Below are 17,114 nucleotides of genomic sequence, written 5' to 3'. Positions count from 1 at the left end.
CAGAGTGGATTCACCCCGCTGACTGTTTTCTCTGGCACATCCTTTGGGACCTTCAGAAAAGTTCTTGTTTTTTATGTGTTTGTGTGTTTCTGATATTTTGGATTCCTCACCCCTTTATCAACACTCTTTTTCACCTCCATGGAGAAGGTCCCTGTCTTCCTGTTGACCATGGCATTTCTCAGCTAGAAGCACAAATCACACAGTAAATCTCAAGCATCAGATTTATAATGGAGACTGGTACACTGTTGATGCTTAATGTCGATTAATTAAAAGGATCCTACTGCGTCTTCCTTGTCCTCCCATTCCACCTCGGAAAGATCCACACTGCTGTAGTTTGGCTTCCTTCGCTTCTTGCCATCTCCATACTGCACACACAAACACATGTAAATACGCACACATGCTCAGATAAAATATAAAGAAAACACTGCACTGTACAGCTGTTATCTGTTTGCAGTGCCAAGTTATCATCATTTTCTAAATTACATACAGTATATTAAGCAAAATATATTTTAAAAAATGTGAAAAAAGGTTTTTTACAGGTTCCCCTAGCCCAATGAGACAGTCTCAGTTTGTTTTTTGTGTTCACATAACAGCAAGATTCAATAAACAATAAAGTACACCCCAGTGTTTGAAGCTGAAAGCAGCAACTAAATGACAAATTATTAAGTGTTATAAAGGCCAAGATAGGTTGAGGTGTCTCTTTTGGATTAGCATGTTTCTTCTCACCTATCTCTTGGCTTGAAATGGAACGTGTACATATCAAACCTTCAATTAGTCATTTGGCTACTGATTGGTGTAAGTGTTTTTTTATACAGATAAAGAAAAAGATCTGAAGAATAATTGCAATCTAATTTTGTTTTAGTTGAGTTGACTAAACTTCAACGTATGTCCTTGCGGTTCACCTCCCACCAGATATCTGAAAAATCCTATTTGATGTGGACATTGTATTACCAGAGCTTTATTGAAACAGCTCTCCTCAAGATAACTAACGACCTTCTCCTCTCCTCTGATGCCAGAAACCTCAACATCCTCATCGTACTGGACCTAAGCGCAGCATTTGACACCATCAACCATTCCATCCTTCTCTCCCGCCTTGAAACCACCTTCAACATCACCGGCACTGCTCTCTCCTGGCTCAAATCATACCTCTCTGACAGATACCAGTTCATCAGCATTAACCACTGCAAATCCCCCCACTGTTCCTCTCTCCCAAGGTGTTCCCCAAGGTTCAGTTCTCAGACCCCTTCTCTTCATCATGTACATGCTCCCCCTTGGTCACATCATCCTCTGCAATGGACTCCAGTTTTACTGCTTTGCCGACGACATCCAGCTCCACATCGCCACCAAAGCCATCACTCCTGTCACTCACTCAATCCTCACTGACTGCATCACTGAAATAAAATCCTGGCTCCAAACCAACTTTCTCAAACTCAACATCAGAAGTCATCATCATAGGCCCCAAATCCCTCATCATATCCACCAACAACTTCTCTCTCACCATCGATGGCTCCACAGTGCTCCCTTTCCCCCACATCCGTAACCTTGGCGTCATCTTCGACCAAACCCTCTCCTACGACAAACACATCAAACACATCACCAAAACAGCCTTTTTCCACCTCCGAAAAATCACCCGCCTCCGCCCATCCCTCTAATTTTCAGCTGCCGAGACACTCACCCACGCATTCATCACCTCCAGATTAGACTGCTGCAACAGTCTCCTCTACGGCTCACCATCACATTCACTCAAGAAGCTCCAATACATTCAGAACTCCGCTGCTCGTCTCCTCACACACTCCCACACCCGAGATCACATCACCCCCGTTCTTCATGACCTCCACTGGCTCCCCATCCCCCAGCGTATCAACTTCAAGCTCCTCATCCTCACCTACAAAGCCCTTCACAACCTGGCTCCCCCCTACCTGTCTGAGCTCCTCCACCGGCATACTCCCACCCGCACTCTCAGGTCTGCGGATGCAAACCTCCTGTCCACCCCCCCCTGCAGGACAAACTATCGTTCCTGGGGGGACAGGGCCTTCTCCATTGCAGCTCCCACCCTCTGGAACTCACTCCCAAAAAACATCAGAGACTCCCCCACACTCACCTCCTTCAAGAAATCCCTCAAAACTCACCTCTTCATCTCTGCCTACAACCACTAACCCCCCCCCCCCCCCCCCCCCCCCCACATTACTTTTTCGTTGTACTGTCCTCGTCGTTTTTTGTTTTGTTTTATTGTTTTATGTTTTTGTCAAAGCTTCTTTGAGTTTTCAGAAAAGCGCTATATAAAACCAATGTATTACGGTTCCCTATTCAGACTGCTGTTTCAAGCTGTGAATATTTACGACCATTACACTTTTCGCCTTCAATCGGAATGTTGTGGGAGTGTGCTGGTGGAGGAGCTCAGACAGGTAGTGGGGAGCAAGCCAAAAGCCTAAACGTAATGTGTTTACAGACTGGGTCACCAATCTTACGCTGTCGTTGAATCAATATGAAAGTATTTTATAATAAAGCAGTATAATAAAAGTACTTCTGTGTGTTTGTATTTAAAATGTATGCGTGTACTTGTGAGTACTCCCTCTTCATTCATCTCTCAAAAAGGACAGCACCCTCCCACCCCTCATTAGTTGTTAAGCACTGTTCATTAACATCTTTAATTAGCCCACTATTAAACCATCTGTCTGTCTGTTCTCTCTTCTTTTCCCTGTCTGCTCTCTTCTCTTCTCTTCTCATCCCTCCATCTCTTTCTGTTTCCCTCCAGTGTTGCAACCTGCTTTGTCACCCTGCACCTTTTACTACCGTTAAGCAGGTTCCCCGCTCTCCCACCCCTCCCCTCCCCACTCTCTCCCCTCATCCTCTTGTGAGAGGAGTGAGTGAGTACAATGGAGTTAATCACAGCCATTCAGTAGTGTATCTCTGTCTATTCACAGCACAGCAGAAGCCTGGAACACACTCCTCTCATCTACATACCACCTTGCAGCCAAACACGCGCACACCGCATGGCACACAGAGCACCAACACACCAATTTTCCATGTCAATCAGCCTCTCAATGTGACGGGAAATCAGTAATTGTCTTGACATGAACTCAAATGTTAGTATTCCTCAGTCGCTTGTGCAAAGTAAATGAATACATTTGAACTTCTGTCTCTGAATTGTTAAGATAATTAGGTTCAGTTAACTTGTTATAGAGAGTGAAAGGTGCAGCAGGTATTACTCACAAGTGGCCGTAGATCTGGATGGGTGAGGATGTAGCCGTTGTTAGTGATTGCAAAGGCATAGCCGTGAATACCCAGCTAGAATGACACACACACACACACACACACACACACACACACACACACACACACACACACACACACACACAGAATGAATGCATGTTAAATCTTTGCCTAATTGCTAGTCTGGTATAATCAAGCTCTTTTCATTTCCACTGGACAAATCTTTGTCTTTGTGTGAAAACCGACAGACATTGTGATACAAGAGGATGACAGTATTCATCCTATTCCAACACTTTAAATGTCAAAACATTACACTGAACCAAGACTCAGGTTTACATGTGAAAGAAATCAGCACAGGGGACGTGGCTGAGGATGCTATCAGGATACAATAGTACTGGTAGTGAATCATTTTCCTGTCATCACTGGAATCGAGGAAGCAGACATGAATAATCAATCAACAAAACGTCAACATACCTGTTTCATTCCCTGCCAGGTTTGTCATTTAATCACTACACTAAGGAGTCTGAATAGCTTAACCACAGATACATGTTTTTCTTTTAAATCTAACTTGCCTAAGATTTTCACTGACTCAGCATTCCAGCATTCAAATTCCAACCAAATGATTTGAAGGATATTGGTTTTGCTTATTAAGGTGTTATTCTATAGCGGGACACCTTACATAGCCAATGAAATCCATTCAATCTTTAGTAGATGTATCTTAATGATGTTGGAGTGGTACCTTATATTTGGGGATGGTCTTGAGCAACTCGGAGACTGGCACATCCGTCCCAACAACTCCCAAGAGGATGCCTCGATTTCTCTGTAAATTGCAAGTTGCATTAGCAATGTTACGTACATAACTCAAGAAATGTCATTGCATAAATATGCTTCCAATTAGTGATGCTTGGCTGTATCCTATTTTACAGACGCAAATTAAACTGAAATTAGTGTCCTCAAGTACAAAAATAAATGATTTAACATTATTTATTAATTTGTGTCTCTTTTCTCGTACCCTAAGACCTTGTGAGTCAAGCAATTGCACAGATTTTTAATTAAAACTGCACATTTGTTGGAGAAAACAATTTGTGGAAACACAACTGGCAGTAACAGTTATGAGTTTGAAAGCAGCGTAAGTGCACTTACAGTCTCGTTCTTGGTGCTGAATACCGGCATGGCCACTGTGGTCATTAAAACCGGACCTTGACCATCATCCATCTGAGTGCGTCATGAGAGAAAATCAGTGAAAGAAAGCAGTTTAGAGGGAAAGAAAGAAAGAAAGACAGAGAGAGAGAGGGGGAAGAAGAGGGAAGCCAATGATGAAACATTACATAAAATAAATGTAACTGCACACCACATTGCATGGCGTCATGCACATTAAATGAATCATCTTGCTTAGTGACAGTCAGCGAGTGAGCATCTCGAGCTGCACAACACTTGTTCCTTAAGTAAAGAATCTAAAAGGAATCCTGCAGCAGATCTAGTCATATTAACTTCTCGAGGGACCCTCTAAACTTCCATGACATGTTTTATTCATGTTTATTATTTGCCTTAAAATGTCTTCAATCACAGGCAGCCTTTGATGTCTTGCAGAATAAGCTTATCCAAAGGCAGCGCTTCTAGTCTGAGTCGGGGTATCTACCCTCCCTTAAGACTGCTGGAATAATTATGATATTTATCTTTCCAGCGCCTGTCTGTATCTGACGATGATCCATTAGAGATGAAAGCTAGACATAGTTAGGAAGATACTGAAGTGAGACATAGCACTCAGCATATCAAAGGGGGCTGACCTTGTCCACTCACAATGTCAGAAAGTCTAAATGTCAGTCAATTATGCAGTTGATGTTCAAGACGTTTAAAGTAGATGTTGCATTAAGTGCAACATGAAGAATCACAGGAGCAAACCTGCAAGTTTCTTAAATCAGATGCAGAAAACTCAAACCATGTCAAATATGATCTGTTTTTCTGTTGCAGCAATCAATACAATTTGCTCTATTGACTTCAAATAGTATTCTACTTCCTCCCCTCCTCGGCCCTCCCTTTTCCTCTAGTAATAATAGGTAATGACAGGAAGCCACTCGCATCCCTTCTGTCTCCCTCACTCACTGAAAAAAAAGAGTAATGGGTGACCTGAGCACAGACAGCTGGTAATAGCAATTCAGGACGTAGTATTAGACATCAAAGAGAGAACAAAGCACATATAAGTAGAGCTGGTGTTACAATGTGCTGCGGGAGAACAGGATCGATCAAAGGACAGGGAAAAAGGAGCCGAGGCTCCTCTTGAAATAATAAATCTATTTCCAGGCTTACGTGTATTTGATCATACATCAACAGTGTGTAAATATGGGGGCTAATATTTACTGTCATGAACTGTTGTTGGTAGGGTCAATAAAATGTGCATTCTTTGAACTTCACCAATAATGTCATTTCTGTATGAATATTTTCTGTAAACAAATGTCTGTTTATTTATGCCTTTACACGGGGTTGTCCATGGTAGGGCATGAGTTTGCATGGGCCCCCCAGAAATTAGATTCACATTTCCAGGTGCCTCGCCAAAATGCTTCTCTACTGGGTTATTTGCCGTGTAAGAGGTGGAACTTTTGTTTTAACCAATTTTGTGGCCTGTGTATCAACGGCTGCTAGCAATTGTAGCATTACGGTAAAGCTTATTTTCTGTTGTTGGCACTTTCAACTGTAACTTTTGGAGAGGAATGTTATTTTATAGGCCTTAGATAATTAAGTTTGGATGGAACATATATGTTTAAAAAACAACCAAAACCCAGGTAGATACCCCGACCTTTGGTACATATTTTGCATTATATATTTTTTGGAGTTCTAGCTATTCTACTATTTTATTCCTCTACTATGTTTATGATTTTTGCACTTAAACACCAAAACAAAGGCACTTAACCTGATTCTGAACAAGTCTGAAATGCCCCTGGTTTGGTAGAATTCAGGCTTGACCAGCTGCTCTGAGATATAACATACTGTAATTAAGCCGATAACAGGAGCTGTATGGAGAAATGCAGCTGGCAACTGCATGAGGTGTATTCAAAGCAAAGAGGGAAAAAAAACCTTGAACCCAAAGTGAGTTTCCTTCAGCATGACCATGCCCCGAATCCCTAAAGGAGTGCTCTGTAACTAGACTTTGACATGTACATAACCTGCAACCTCTAATCCAAGGTCAGAACTTTTTACACATTTGGGCCAAATCTGCAACATCATTGCCTCTGTAGCTGCATCAGTCATTGCTAATGGGCCGTAAAAGTCCTTTATCCTGCTGTGGGTCAGAGAATACAGAAAGAACCCCTCTGGACCTGAATACACTTGCGCCCCTCTGACACAAACACACACGCACGCACGCACGCACGCACGCACGCACGCACACACACACACACACACACACACACACACACACACACACACACACACACACACACACACACACACACACACACACACACACACACACACACACACACACACACACACACACACACACACACACACACACACACACACACACACACCCCTGCCTTGTGTTCTGTGTCTCGTAGGACACTTTCTAATCTAGGTTGCAGTGACAAATTGGGTTCCTGTGGACAGGGTGACCCTTGTTTCTTTGGAGACTGGGTTTTAGTGGTGAAGGTGTGTGTAAGCTGGGAGCCAAAGAGCACAGTGGGCTCCTGTGGGAAAATGAACACGAAACCAAACATGGAGAGGAGATGGCACTGAATCTGGCATCATTTTTTTTTAAATGCAAAGGGGTTTTGGGACACGTTTAAAAGCTCACAATAACCTCAATCAATGTTAGCAAAACTTCTTTAAACTGTGGTGTTTATGTTTGGCTGATAGAACTTTTTGAGGAGCTTACTATTTCAATTTGTCACCTAAAATTGCTCTGAGCGTTCCTCTTTTCTGTCATCACGCTGAACCAACTATCAGTCTTTTTCTTTGAACTTCCATACAAAAACCTTCTCTCAAAATTGCATACTTCTTTACACTCTCTTCCAAACTATGGCTTGATACCCTTTCTCTCTCTTTCCCTACACTTGCCCTCAAATGCCACCCCCTCCACTTCCCTGATCTCCCGTGTCAGTTCATCCGACAGAGTGGGAAACAAAGCCAAATGAGCCAGAGAATGATGGATGAAGCTGGCGAGAGGGAGAGGGGAAGGGGAGATGGAGGGGAGCAGGAGAGGAGGGAAGGAGACAGGTAGGGGGTGGTGGCTGAAGAAGGAGAAGGAGACAGTGAAGAAGAGGAAGAGAGAGGAGATATGCAGGGATAGAAAAAAATATTGGAAAGGGATGGAGAGCAACGGGAACAGATAGGATGAAGGGCACATCTGGAAAGATGATACACATCAGCCCTGGAACATAAATAACGGATGCTCATCACTTTCTGAACACTGAGCCAATCCCGGGAGTTTTACTAACTTCTTATCAGACACCATCACCATGCAGAAAGTGTCTGGTATGTATGTGTCTTTCTGTCACTGTCTGTCTCACTATCCGAGCACCCAGACCGGAGCTGCACTGACTGATTACATGCAGAGGAGCAGTGCAGATTCCTTGCCAATCTCAATTATTAAGTCTGACAATATCATATCTATTTCTGTTTTCTGCTTAGCTGCTCCGATGTCAATAAGCTCTGGAGTATCACACTACCAGTATGATGTCAGACATATGGCCTGCCAGCTGTCTAATGGGACTGCCCATTCTAATAGGGGGGGTGGGGGCAGAGGACTCTTCTGTTCGACCATCATCATTATTATCAAAGAGCGGCTTATCTCAAACCACACATGATGCACAAAACAGTGGAAAATAAACGCTGAAAACGATAAAAAGGCATCAGAACAGATCATCCTGCCAGTCATTACAGGCTATTGGATTTTCACCCAAAAGATAACAAAACAGCTTATTCTCCAGATTTCTACCACAACAAATAACACAAAGCAATCTTGTTTTTCACACCAAAAATCACACAGGCGAAAGAGCAGAAATGTAGCCTCACACTTAAACAAATGGTTACACTGCCAGCACCGGAGATACTGGCAAAGCACGGCCGACACAGCATCACTAATGATCAATGAGAACACAGTTGTGTGCGTGTGTTTGAGAAGACGTGCAGAAGAGAGAGCAATCAGCTGATCCGATGACCACCACGATGCATGATTTTGAATCAGGAAGTTGTTCAGCAACATACGACACCGACACACAAAAAAAATGCCATGGGTCAGTATGGTGGTTAGTTCGCCCAAAAAATGTGTTGTCATCCTGCAGACATCAGAGACCACATGCACATGAAATGCACAAGAACACAACACCAGGCCTGGACACAGCACAATACAGCAGTGACCTCGGATCAGATTTTCTTTTACCTTTTGTGCTTGTGGGAGCTAAAGAGAGCAGATTAAAGAGGAGGGGAGGAGAGAAAGGGTCAATATGTCTGTGGATAGAAGTCTGCAAAAAGTCTTTCCATGCAGTTTCCACTTTGCGAGCACTGGTGGGCGCGTAAAAATCCACTGACATTGACTTTGACTGCGACTTTAAAAAAAGAGTGCCAGTGTCAAGAGAGGAGGACTTTATGGCTGGGAGGGTCACAAGCAGAGGAAACAACACTTAAGCTGTTATTATTGAGTCAGTGTTCGCTGAATGTACTCTGGCTGTGATAAATGGAGAAAGATAATGAGGGCAAAGAAAAAGAAAATAAGCAGAGGAAGACAGCAGAAGGTAAACCATGGGAGAAACGAATAGGAGTCCTCTATGCTGCAGTGTTTATAGCCTACATTCTTCTGCTCTTTTTGTCGTTGTCTCCTTACATTTTTAGGAAACCTCTTGCTCCTTTTCTCTTCAGAAATAGTGGCGGAAAATTGGCTAAAGTTCACTCTTCATAGCCATCAGTGTGCCTGTGTGAATACTTCAGTTTGTTGTTTATTTTATAGACAGCAGAGGAATCTACTCTGTAAGGCATTATGGTGTCCTAGCAAGGCCTAGGCATGTGCAATACAAGGGGGTTACGTTTTGAATATGAATAATTAATAATAATGATTTATTTATTGGTTTATTTGACATGGACATACAGTAACATTGGTGCTGTAACATTTAACCATGCACAAGTCCCAGATGCACTGCTCTTAGTGATTTTAGCAAAACGCTAATTAGCAACACTTGTCCACGCGAGGTTTTTAGATAACAATATATATTATAGCCAAATGAATCACACACATGGCCTTATTCACTGCCATTCTAAGGTAGGTGTATCTCTGTGTGTTTGGCCAGGGTGTGAGGTTGTGGTATTAGTGACTAACTCACAAGTGATGTTCTACTAAAGCTACGCAGCTTCTAAACACACACAGGAGGCTCATTCATTTAATGGTTTCATCTGCTGCAGACACACACTGTCACACATTCAGATGTAGAGAGGCAGAACACAATGTCATGCCTCTGCTATCACTGCATTGCTATTCTTCTTCGTTAGGTTGGATTGTGGATATGTGAATGTTCTTCTTCGAATAAAAGCTGAAATATTGTGCATTTTGGATAAAGTTGTCTTAGTGGAGTAGATACAAAGTGCAATGGATGGTCTACTTACAGTGTTATCGATGTAGGCCTCAGTCCACACCGTGTCATGCTCCTGGTCGATCACCTTCGGACGACTCAGCACGTGGAGATACTCCATCACATTCTCCTGCACATCTGCCAATGTGGAAATCTGAGTGAAGTAGCCTGTTGGACGGAGTGAGGGGGAAAGAAAGAAGATGAATCATAAGACTTAGAAGCAATCAAACAATGGAGAAAGAACAGGTTGAGTCGCCCGTGCTGCTTCCCAGAAACCTAGACAAGAAGTACACTAAGTGAGTCTCAAAAACGACTTCACAGAGCAGCAAATGTCATGTTCAATATCAGCTGGGCTATATAATCTTTTCCAAGCCATCAATTCCATTTCATATACCTTGGTACTAAAGCAGAGGAAATACATTTGGAATACAGTACAGTAGGCAGCGGATATTTGCTTGATGAAGCAGATGGAAATCTAGAGTCATGTCTGAGTAATAGCTTAAGAATTCCCTGCAGTGATATACAAGTGAGAGCAAAGCAGCATGGGTTTATGAATGGGTAAGTGGTATGTAAATATAACGAGGGAAAGAAAGAGATCTCAGTTAAACCAAATGTGTTGCCATTTCCTAGGATGGTAATGCCACCATTATGATGCTAATGTGAATGTGCAGGGGGGATATACTGTTATCTCAGCAGGGGGACAGAGGAAGGAGAAGAAGAGGAGAGGGAATAAGGACAAATGAGAGAGAGAGAAAGAGAGAGAGAATAAATGACACAGAGGATAAGGGGAAAAAGACAGAGACCAACACATTTCCAGCCAACCGTAAAACACCAAACTGCCTCCATCACCGTGAGGCAGTCAAGGAGAAAATCATAGCTAGAGGAAACAGATTTCGGGGTCATCGTTCCCAGCAACGACCTTTACTCCACAGGGAGACAAGAGACTAGACACAATCCACAGATCAATGAGGAATGCCAAGTATCCCCCAAATTGCAGATAATCTAGTTTAAAGACAAAAAAAGTGAAAATAAAAGAATAAAAAAAAGGATCAATCTGATATTTTACAGACAGAAAGTATTAAAAATACATGTTCGCACCAAGAAAGCACTTGCCCCTGAACGTCGACCTGGAAATGAACCTTGACAGATTCCCTTCTTTTCATCCTCAGAGACATTCAGGTCCGGCTATTATTCCAGCAGACAGGTACAATGACAACACACACATACAAACTGGTTTCACACACAGAAAGCGAGCTGCCTCAGTCTAACGGCATCGTTCATCACACTGCGAGTGAAGAATGATTCTCCCTCTGGAGGGCTGAGGGCGTCCTTCGGGCTGAGCCACTGGGGAGCCAGTGAGAAAAAAAAAAGCCTCTTGTGTTCAGTGACACTGTTCTTCTGTCATCCATACAGGACGGGATCGCCATGACATGGTCTGCTCAGGATGAGGGCATTCATATATTTCTGAAGGACCTTGGTTTGGGTGATATGTAAGCAAAAAAATAAAGTTTTAGGGTGTCCTACAACTTGAAAATTATGGATGATGTGGAGGTAAAAAAAGTACAAAAAAATAGGTAGAGTTGCAAAACAAGCATGTGGACATCCTTATATGTGCCCATTCAGAACCAGGGGCATAGAAGAGGAGCCCTACATTGATTCAACAAGTTGTTTGACATATTACTCAGGGCGCAGTCACACTGGCCATCTGTACGGTGCCGTACTCAAGCACCGTACAGTACTTTAGTTAGATACAGAAATTAAATTTTGGATTTCTCCATAATGAAGGCTGTCAGCGTTGTGTACCTGCGTGCTTGTGCTCGTGCATGAAGTGTACCGTGCCGAAGCACACCTCTCCGAAGTGTGCCAAAGCCAAGAAAGTGTACCGTGCCTGAGCACAGCACGGAGCGGTCACACTGGCCAAACGAACTGGACTTTAGGGTTGAAGCGTGCTTGGGCACGGTATGGATGGTTTGATGGCTTCAGATTCAATCCAAAGGCAGCTTTAATAGATGGAGATCTGGTGACTGACAAGGTTGTTCGAGAATAATAAACTAAATTCCTGTTAAAAAAAAAACTAGTCTGAGATGCTGTTTATCTCGTGGGATGGTGGCCTGTCCTGCTGAAAGTAGTTATGTGTCTATTACACTGTGTTCATAAATAGGAGTGACGCAGTCAGGCTACCCAATACTCAGGTAGGCTGTGGTGATTGAACAGTTGTCCCAAGTTGTGCAAGGAAACATCCCTCACATCACCATTACAGCACCATTACTGTTGATGGAGAAGGTCTACATGTCTAAATGCTGCCACATACAGTAATTGGATGATAGGATATTTGTGGGGAAGAGACTAGCTTTTATGTTAGCTTGAACCTGAGAGATAAGTTAAGCCTCTTAATATTATTAGTCAACTTTAGCCAAAAAGTATGAACCCTTTATCTTAATTCTCATGTAGCATTATCATTTATTTGAACTAAAGGACATCATAATAAGAACACCTGAAGATGAGAACTGTATTGGGGTCCCCATTATTTTGTCCATATTGTTTGTGTTAAATATGTTTGATATATGATATTTTATGGACATGGAAAAATGTACTTATCAACACACAAAAACATTCTTCTTTGACTTTAACATAATGTCATTTGGTATAGTCCTGTGGAGCAAGTTACACCTGAGTAAGTCCTGTGGAGCCATAGAAGGGGAAGAAGAGAGAAGGGTCAAGTGCAGCTGAAGGCTCAACTCTTTGTCAAGGATGTAATGTACAATAATTGATGACCCTCATTCCTGTGGTATTGTATGATGTTTCATCTTCTGTCTGCTTCTCTGTGTTATCCCAAATGAACCGAAACCAACTGTGCTCATTGCTCAGTTGTTAAAAGAAGAAGAGAGGATCAGAGAGGACCTGACCGAGTTGGCACAGACACTGAGTCTACTGAGCAACACTGTCAGAAACAACTGAAAGCAAGTTAAGCTCATCGGGACTCCAATAAGGGTCTGCATCATTCTACATGTGACCTATAAGTGGCTCGTACAGCTATAAGGCTCAAGAGGTATAACAATCGTCTAGACCTTCAAGTACTACTTGTTCTGTGTCAATTTTTGAAGACTTTGAACAAAGCAGCCTTCAGTGTTAGGACAAACAGGGTAGCACTATTTAACCAGAGTCTACTTTTCAAACGTGGTTTTCTGCTGGTCTGGAGTGGAGGATTTGTGCCTGGGGAGTAGAAAGCAGACTCTTCTGCTCATCTCCTACAGGCTGACAGAGGATGTCACTGTCATAAACCTGAATCATCTTGTGGCATACAAACACACACTCGTGTAGACACACACATAAAAACACACTAAAAGCTCTCATCAATGCCACTAACACCATCAAACTGACTGGATGGTTCTCTGATATCACTTCCAAGCAACACTGTGGGTGCCCTTCCGCTCTTATCTACACACATATGGACTCTCACACAACTAAAAAAAAAACACACGCACACCCCAAGTGTGACCTACGACTTGCCTGTCTTATCTACGGCAGTCTGAGGAAATGGAGCCAGACTGTCTCTGTCACCCACCTCCCAGCTAAATATAGAACCTGAAGAAAAAAGCTCCACTCACAGAGACAACCATGTCCACACATAAAGCAGCTGGAAAGTGGTGTATCACCAAGATAATTTGGACTTCAGGCACACATATAATGTGACATATCTTGTCATTGCAAACACATGCTAAATCTGATGCGTACTGAAAAACACATGTTTGTGCAACTTCATGTACACATACCAAGACAAATACAAATTCCATAATGTATTAATTTTCCTTGTCTGTCTCTCAGCAGGATGCAGAAACTTTCTTCTGCAAAAAACAGATAATGTGGAGAAAAAAAGTGGCGTATGAATGTGTAGTAGGATCCCACCTTTATTAGCACACGCCATCCATTTCAGATTATCTGCAAAGGCGGACTCTCGGCCAATGAGGTAAGGGAAGATGCGAACCTGTGGAGAGAGAGCAGATAGCTTCCGTCAGTCATTTTAATCACATTTGGATAGGGTCCACCACACCACCATAAAGATAACACTGTGAAAGGCAGGCAGAAGGCTCATTCTTTATCTGACACTGATTAGCCAGCCCTTTCTCCTCGTTAAATAGAGTCCATTATGGACTCATAAAAGTCTTGAACTTTAAGACTTCATTTAAAGTTTACATCATTCAAATCATCTTTATCAATTCAAAAAACGACAAAGTTGAGAATTAAGAGAAATGGGTTTTCTCAAAAAACGTATGTTTATCAAGAATCTGCAATTAGAATGAAAAGCAAATGATAAACCATGGCATCAATATTTTGAGTTGAAAAATGCTCAATCATAGCTGTATGGGCTCATTCCAGAGAATCTTCTAAACTCTCTGTTGCCAAACCCATTTTTACCCAGCAGTGCTTAGTTGGCTCCAGCAGCAGGTGTAGTTGGCAGGTGTGTGTGTGTGTGTGTGTGTGTGTGTGTGTGTGTGTGTGTGTGTGTGTGTGTGTGTGTGTGTGTGTGTGTACATGTATGTGTGAGAAGTGGGTTGCCAGATTGGACCAGATGCTAGCCTTTGGGGGCACAGCTGCCGTGGCTCCCATGCCTGCATTTTTCACTGTCTCCCTACATCACCCTGAGCAGCATGTGTGTGTGTGTGTGTGTGTGTGTGTGTGTGTGTGTGTGTATCTGTGTATGTGTACTGTATGTGTAAACATGCCTATTTGTGGGCCTTTATGATTTTTTTTATGGATTTTTGACGACTTATCTCAGGTGCTGGAAATTGCAAAAAAATATGATTGTCAATGAACTTACTTGTAATCTATGTTTCTTTTATTTGTATTTAATTATATATTTTCTTGTCATTACTGCAGTGTGTCATTGAGGAACACCCTTTTTATTGATTATAACAGCTTTAGCCATCAAAGATACAAAACAGAGACAGCTAATTCGAGGCTCTTGTTTTCTATCATGGGTATTTTTCTATCTTTTGTCAGCTGTAATTAGTTTCACTATGGATAAGTAGAGTTGTCAGACTGTCATTTTTAAACAGCCCTTATTACCTATAGACAATAATCACCATCTAGTCAATGAAACCTTAGCTATTTGAATGACAAAGAAAAGAAACACAACACATGTGTGTGACTAAGATGTGCCACAGTGGGGTTTTCTATTTGTGGTTATGTGTTTTCCCTCACTGGTGGCAGAGAGAAACTCCAGCAGGCTGCCTATTAAATATAGAAGAGGTTTACAGCTGAGTTAAGTGCAGTGAAGATAAAAAGGCCCAGCATGCAATCTCTAACCTACTTCACTGCACAAATTTTACATAACCAGGAATAAAAGAACACATACATACAAGGATAAACTGCACAGACATGCCAGTGAACACATCTGTATTTTTTCAGGCACACTCAGACACTTACATACAAGAGCATCCCATGTGCTCAGGCTGGTTTCAGACTAATGCAAACACTGTATTATAACATGAATAGGGAAACGTGTTCACACTCCTACATAATGAATTTAGCACTTAACTCAGTGACTGCATTCTCCAATGTAAACATTAACACAAACATTTAAAGCTGTCTGTAAGGCTACATGTGTTTTAACATTTAGGGCTCATGTTTACAACTTCCACGGTGGTGATAGCACACTAATTGTTCTCATTCAATATGCAGCATCATACAGATCAGTCAGGCATACTGCTGGTTATAAAAGGGTTAGAAAAAGAGGTTTCAACCAAAAACCAAAACCAAATAGTTTGAAGGATTTATTCCTTAAAGTGATTTTGTTGTATATGTTGTGTATGGGGATGAATAAACACTGTTTGATAACAATGATGATTGTTTCTGTTTGAGTTATAGTCAAGTATCCTTTTTTTTAGAAAATGAAATTTGTATAATATAGATCATTCTTTTTTAAATTTTTGCCTTTATTTGCATGGACAGTATGAAATTGGGAGACAGGGGGAGTTACATGTGGGAGAGGAGTCACAGGTCGGACACTTGAACCTAGCACTCCTGCTTGAAGGGCTATAGCCCACACATACATGGTGCGCTGGAATTGGGGAATTGACCTTTTCTAATCACTTTCTTATCTGAAAATTAATCTTTTTTTGTTTGTTTCGGAGAAATGTTTAGGAATGTGGGCCGAGTGCCATTTGAAGAAATTGTGTCTGGGATTATTGACAGAGTTCCTGGTTGAACTGAGTCTGACTCTGAGGAGGCAGATCTAACAATTCATGTTGGGATCAAAGGCAGGATCAACCATGTTAAGTCAAAATCAGTTTTTTGGCTAAACTCAGATGGGTTCCAGTCCAATTTGAGAAATTCTGGAGAACACAAAGATGAAATGTGATTTTTGAAAATCCAATCCACATTTGAAGATTGTTGGAAATATGAATCTAATCAGATTTCTAGTAAAGTGTCTCAGCTCTAATCTCACTGCTTAAACTGTGCCTCTCATTTTAGGAAAGGCTCTAGTCATCTGTAAAGGCTTCAGTGATGCATAGTAGTCTCCTATTTCTACAAGCAGTGAAGGTTAGTCTTTTGCTTTTGAGAAAACAGAAACATTGTTTGCAAATAACAACAATTGGTCCTAATGATGTTCTGCAAAACATTGACAGATTAAGGTATGTGCAGTGAAGAAAGTAAAGTGTACCAGCATGCATGTGTAAGGTTGTATGTAGGTCTGCATATATCAATCTCCTACAATTTAGAGGAGAACATGTGGCTCCCTTACATTTTTTCTAAACCTTTGGCTTCAAGGTTAGCCAGGCTGACAAGGACAAACAGAAAACAACATCTTTCATCAGCTCCCTGGGTTCGCTAACTTCCTCCTGTCTTTGCCAGATGGACTAAAATCCAGATTGTTGGCAAACTACAAGCCCGATTATCAGTGCTGGTCTGTGCAGTGATTTTGGTGTGATTGCCTTTTCTACAAAGCAAAATTATGTAATTTACATAGGCTCTATTTTTTTGCCATTTTACAAAGAAAATAGCGATAAAACATTTTGAAAAAAATACCAAGCGCTACACAAAATAAAAAGTGAATCTACAAATGATACAACTTTGAACCATGAGCTGCAATCAACCTTCCATTGGCTCTGACCCGAAATAAAACTTGATTTTTCTGCTGACAAAGCCAGAGAAAGATACTTATGTGGAAGAGGCTGTAGAATGGCTGAAACGATTTTAGCTTGTATGCAGAGTGATCTACTTTCATTGATTTGAATCTGTGCCACCATGCAAAACCGGCTTTTAAAAAAATAATATAGAGGCACATCACATGTTTTTGTCCCTGAGGCAGTTCCATGTGCCAAACACGAACAATCTGTCAGG

General features: G+C 41.8%; 1 protein-coding gene across 2 annotated transcripts in view; it reads right to left on the bottom strand.

Moving 5' to 3' along the window:
• Positions 1–17,114, bottom strand: part of cacna2d3a (calcium channel, voltage-dependent, alpha 2/delta subunit 3a) — a 113,673-nt gene that overhangs the window by 33,086 nt on the left and 63,473 nt on the right. Inside the window, exons 11-18 of one of the 2 annotated variants that reach the window (XM_061056889.1) lie at positions 13,677–13,755; positions 9,805–9,938; positions 8,591–8,608; positions 4,357–4,428; positions 3,953–4,033; positions 3,214–3,288; positions 282–365; positions 111–182 (exon numbers count right to left, since the gene is read on the bottom strand). In XM_061056889.1, coding sequence (XP_060912872.1) covers positions 111–182; positions 282–365; positions 3,214–3,288; positions 3,953–4,033; positions 4,357–4,428; positions 8,591–8,608; positions 9,805–9,938; positions 13,677–13,755 — 615 coding nt within the window. The remainder of the gene's footprint in view (positions 1–110; positions 183–281; positions 366–3,213; positions 3,289–3,952; positions 4,034–4,356; positions 4,429–8,590; positions 8,609–9,804; positions 9,939–13,676; positions 13,756–17,114) is intronic. The other variant, XM_061056890.1, reaches the window with a different exon arrangement.

Source organism: Labrus mixtus, chromosome 15, assembly GCF_963584025.1.
Source record: "Labrus mixtus chromosome 15, fLabMix1.1, whole genome shotgun sequence".
Classification (NCBI taxonomy): Eukaryota; Metazoa; Chordata; class Actinopteri; order Labriformes; family Labridae; genus Labrus; species Labrus mixtus.
This window is presented reverse-complemented; position numbering and strand designations above follow the sequence as displayed.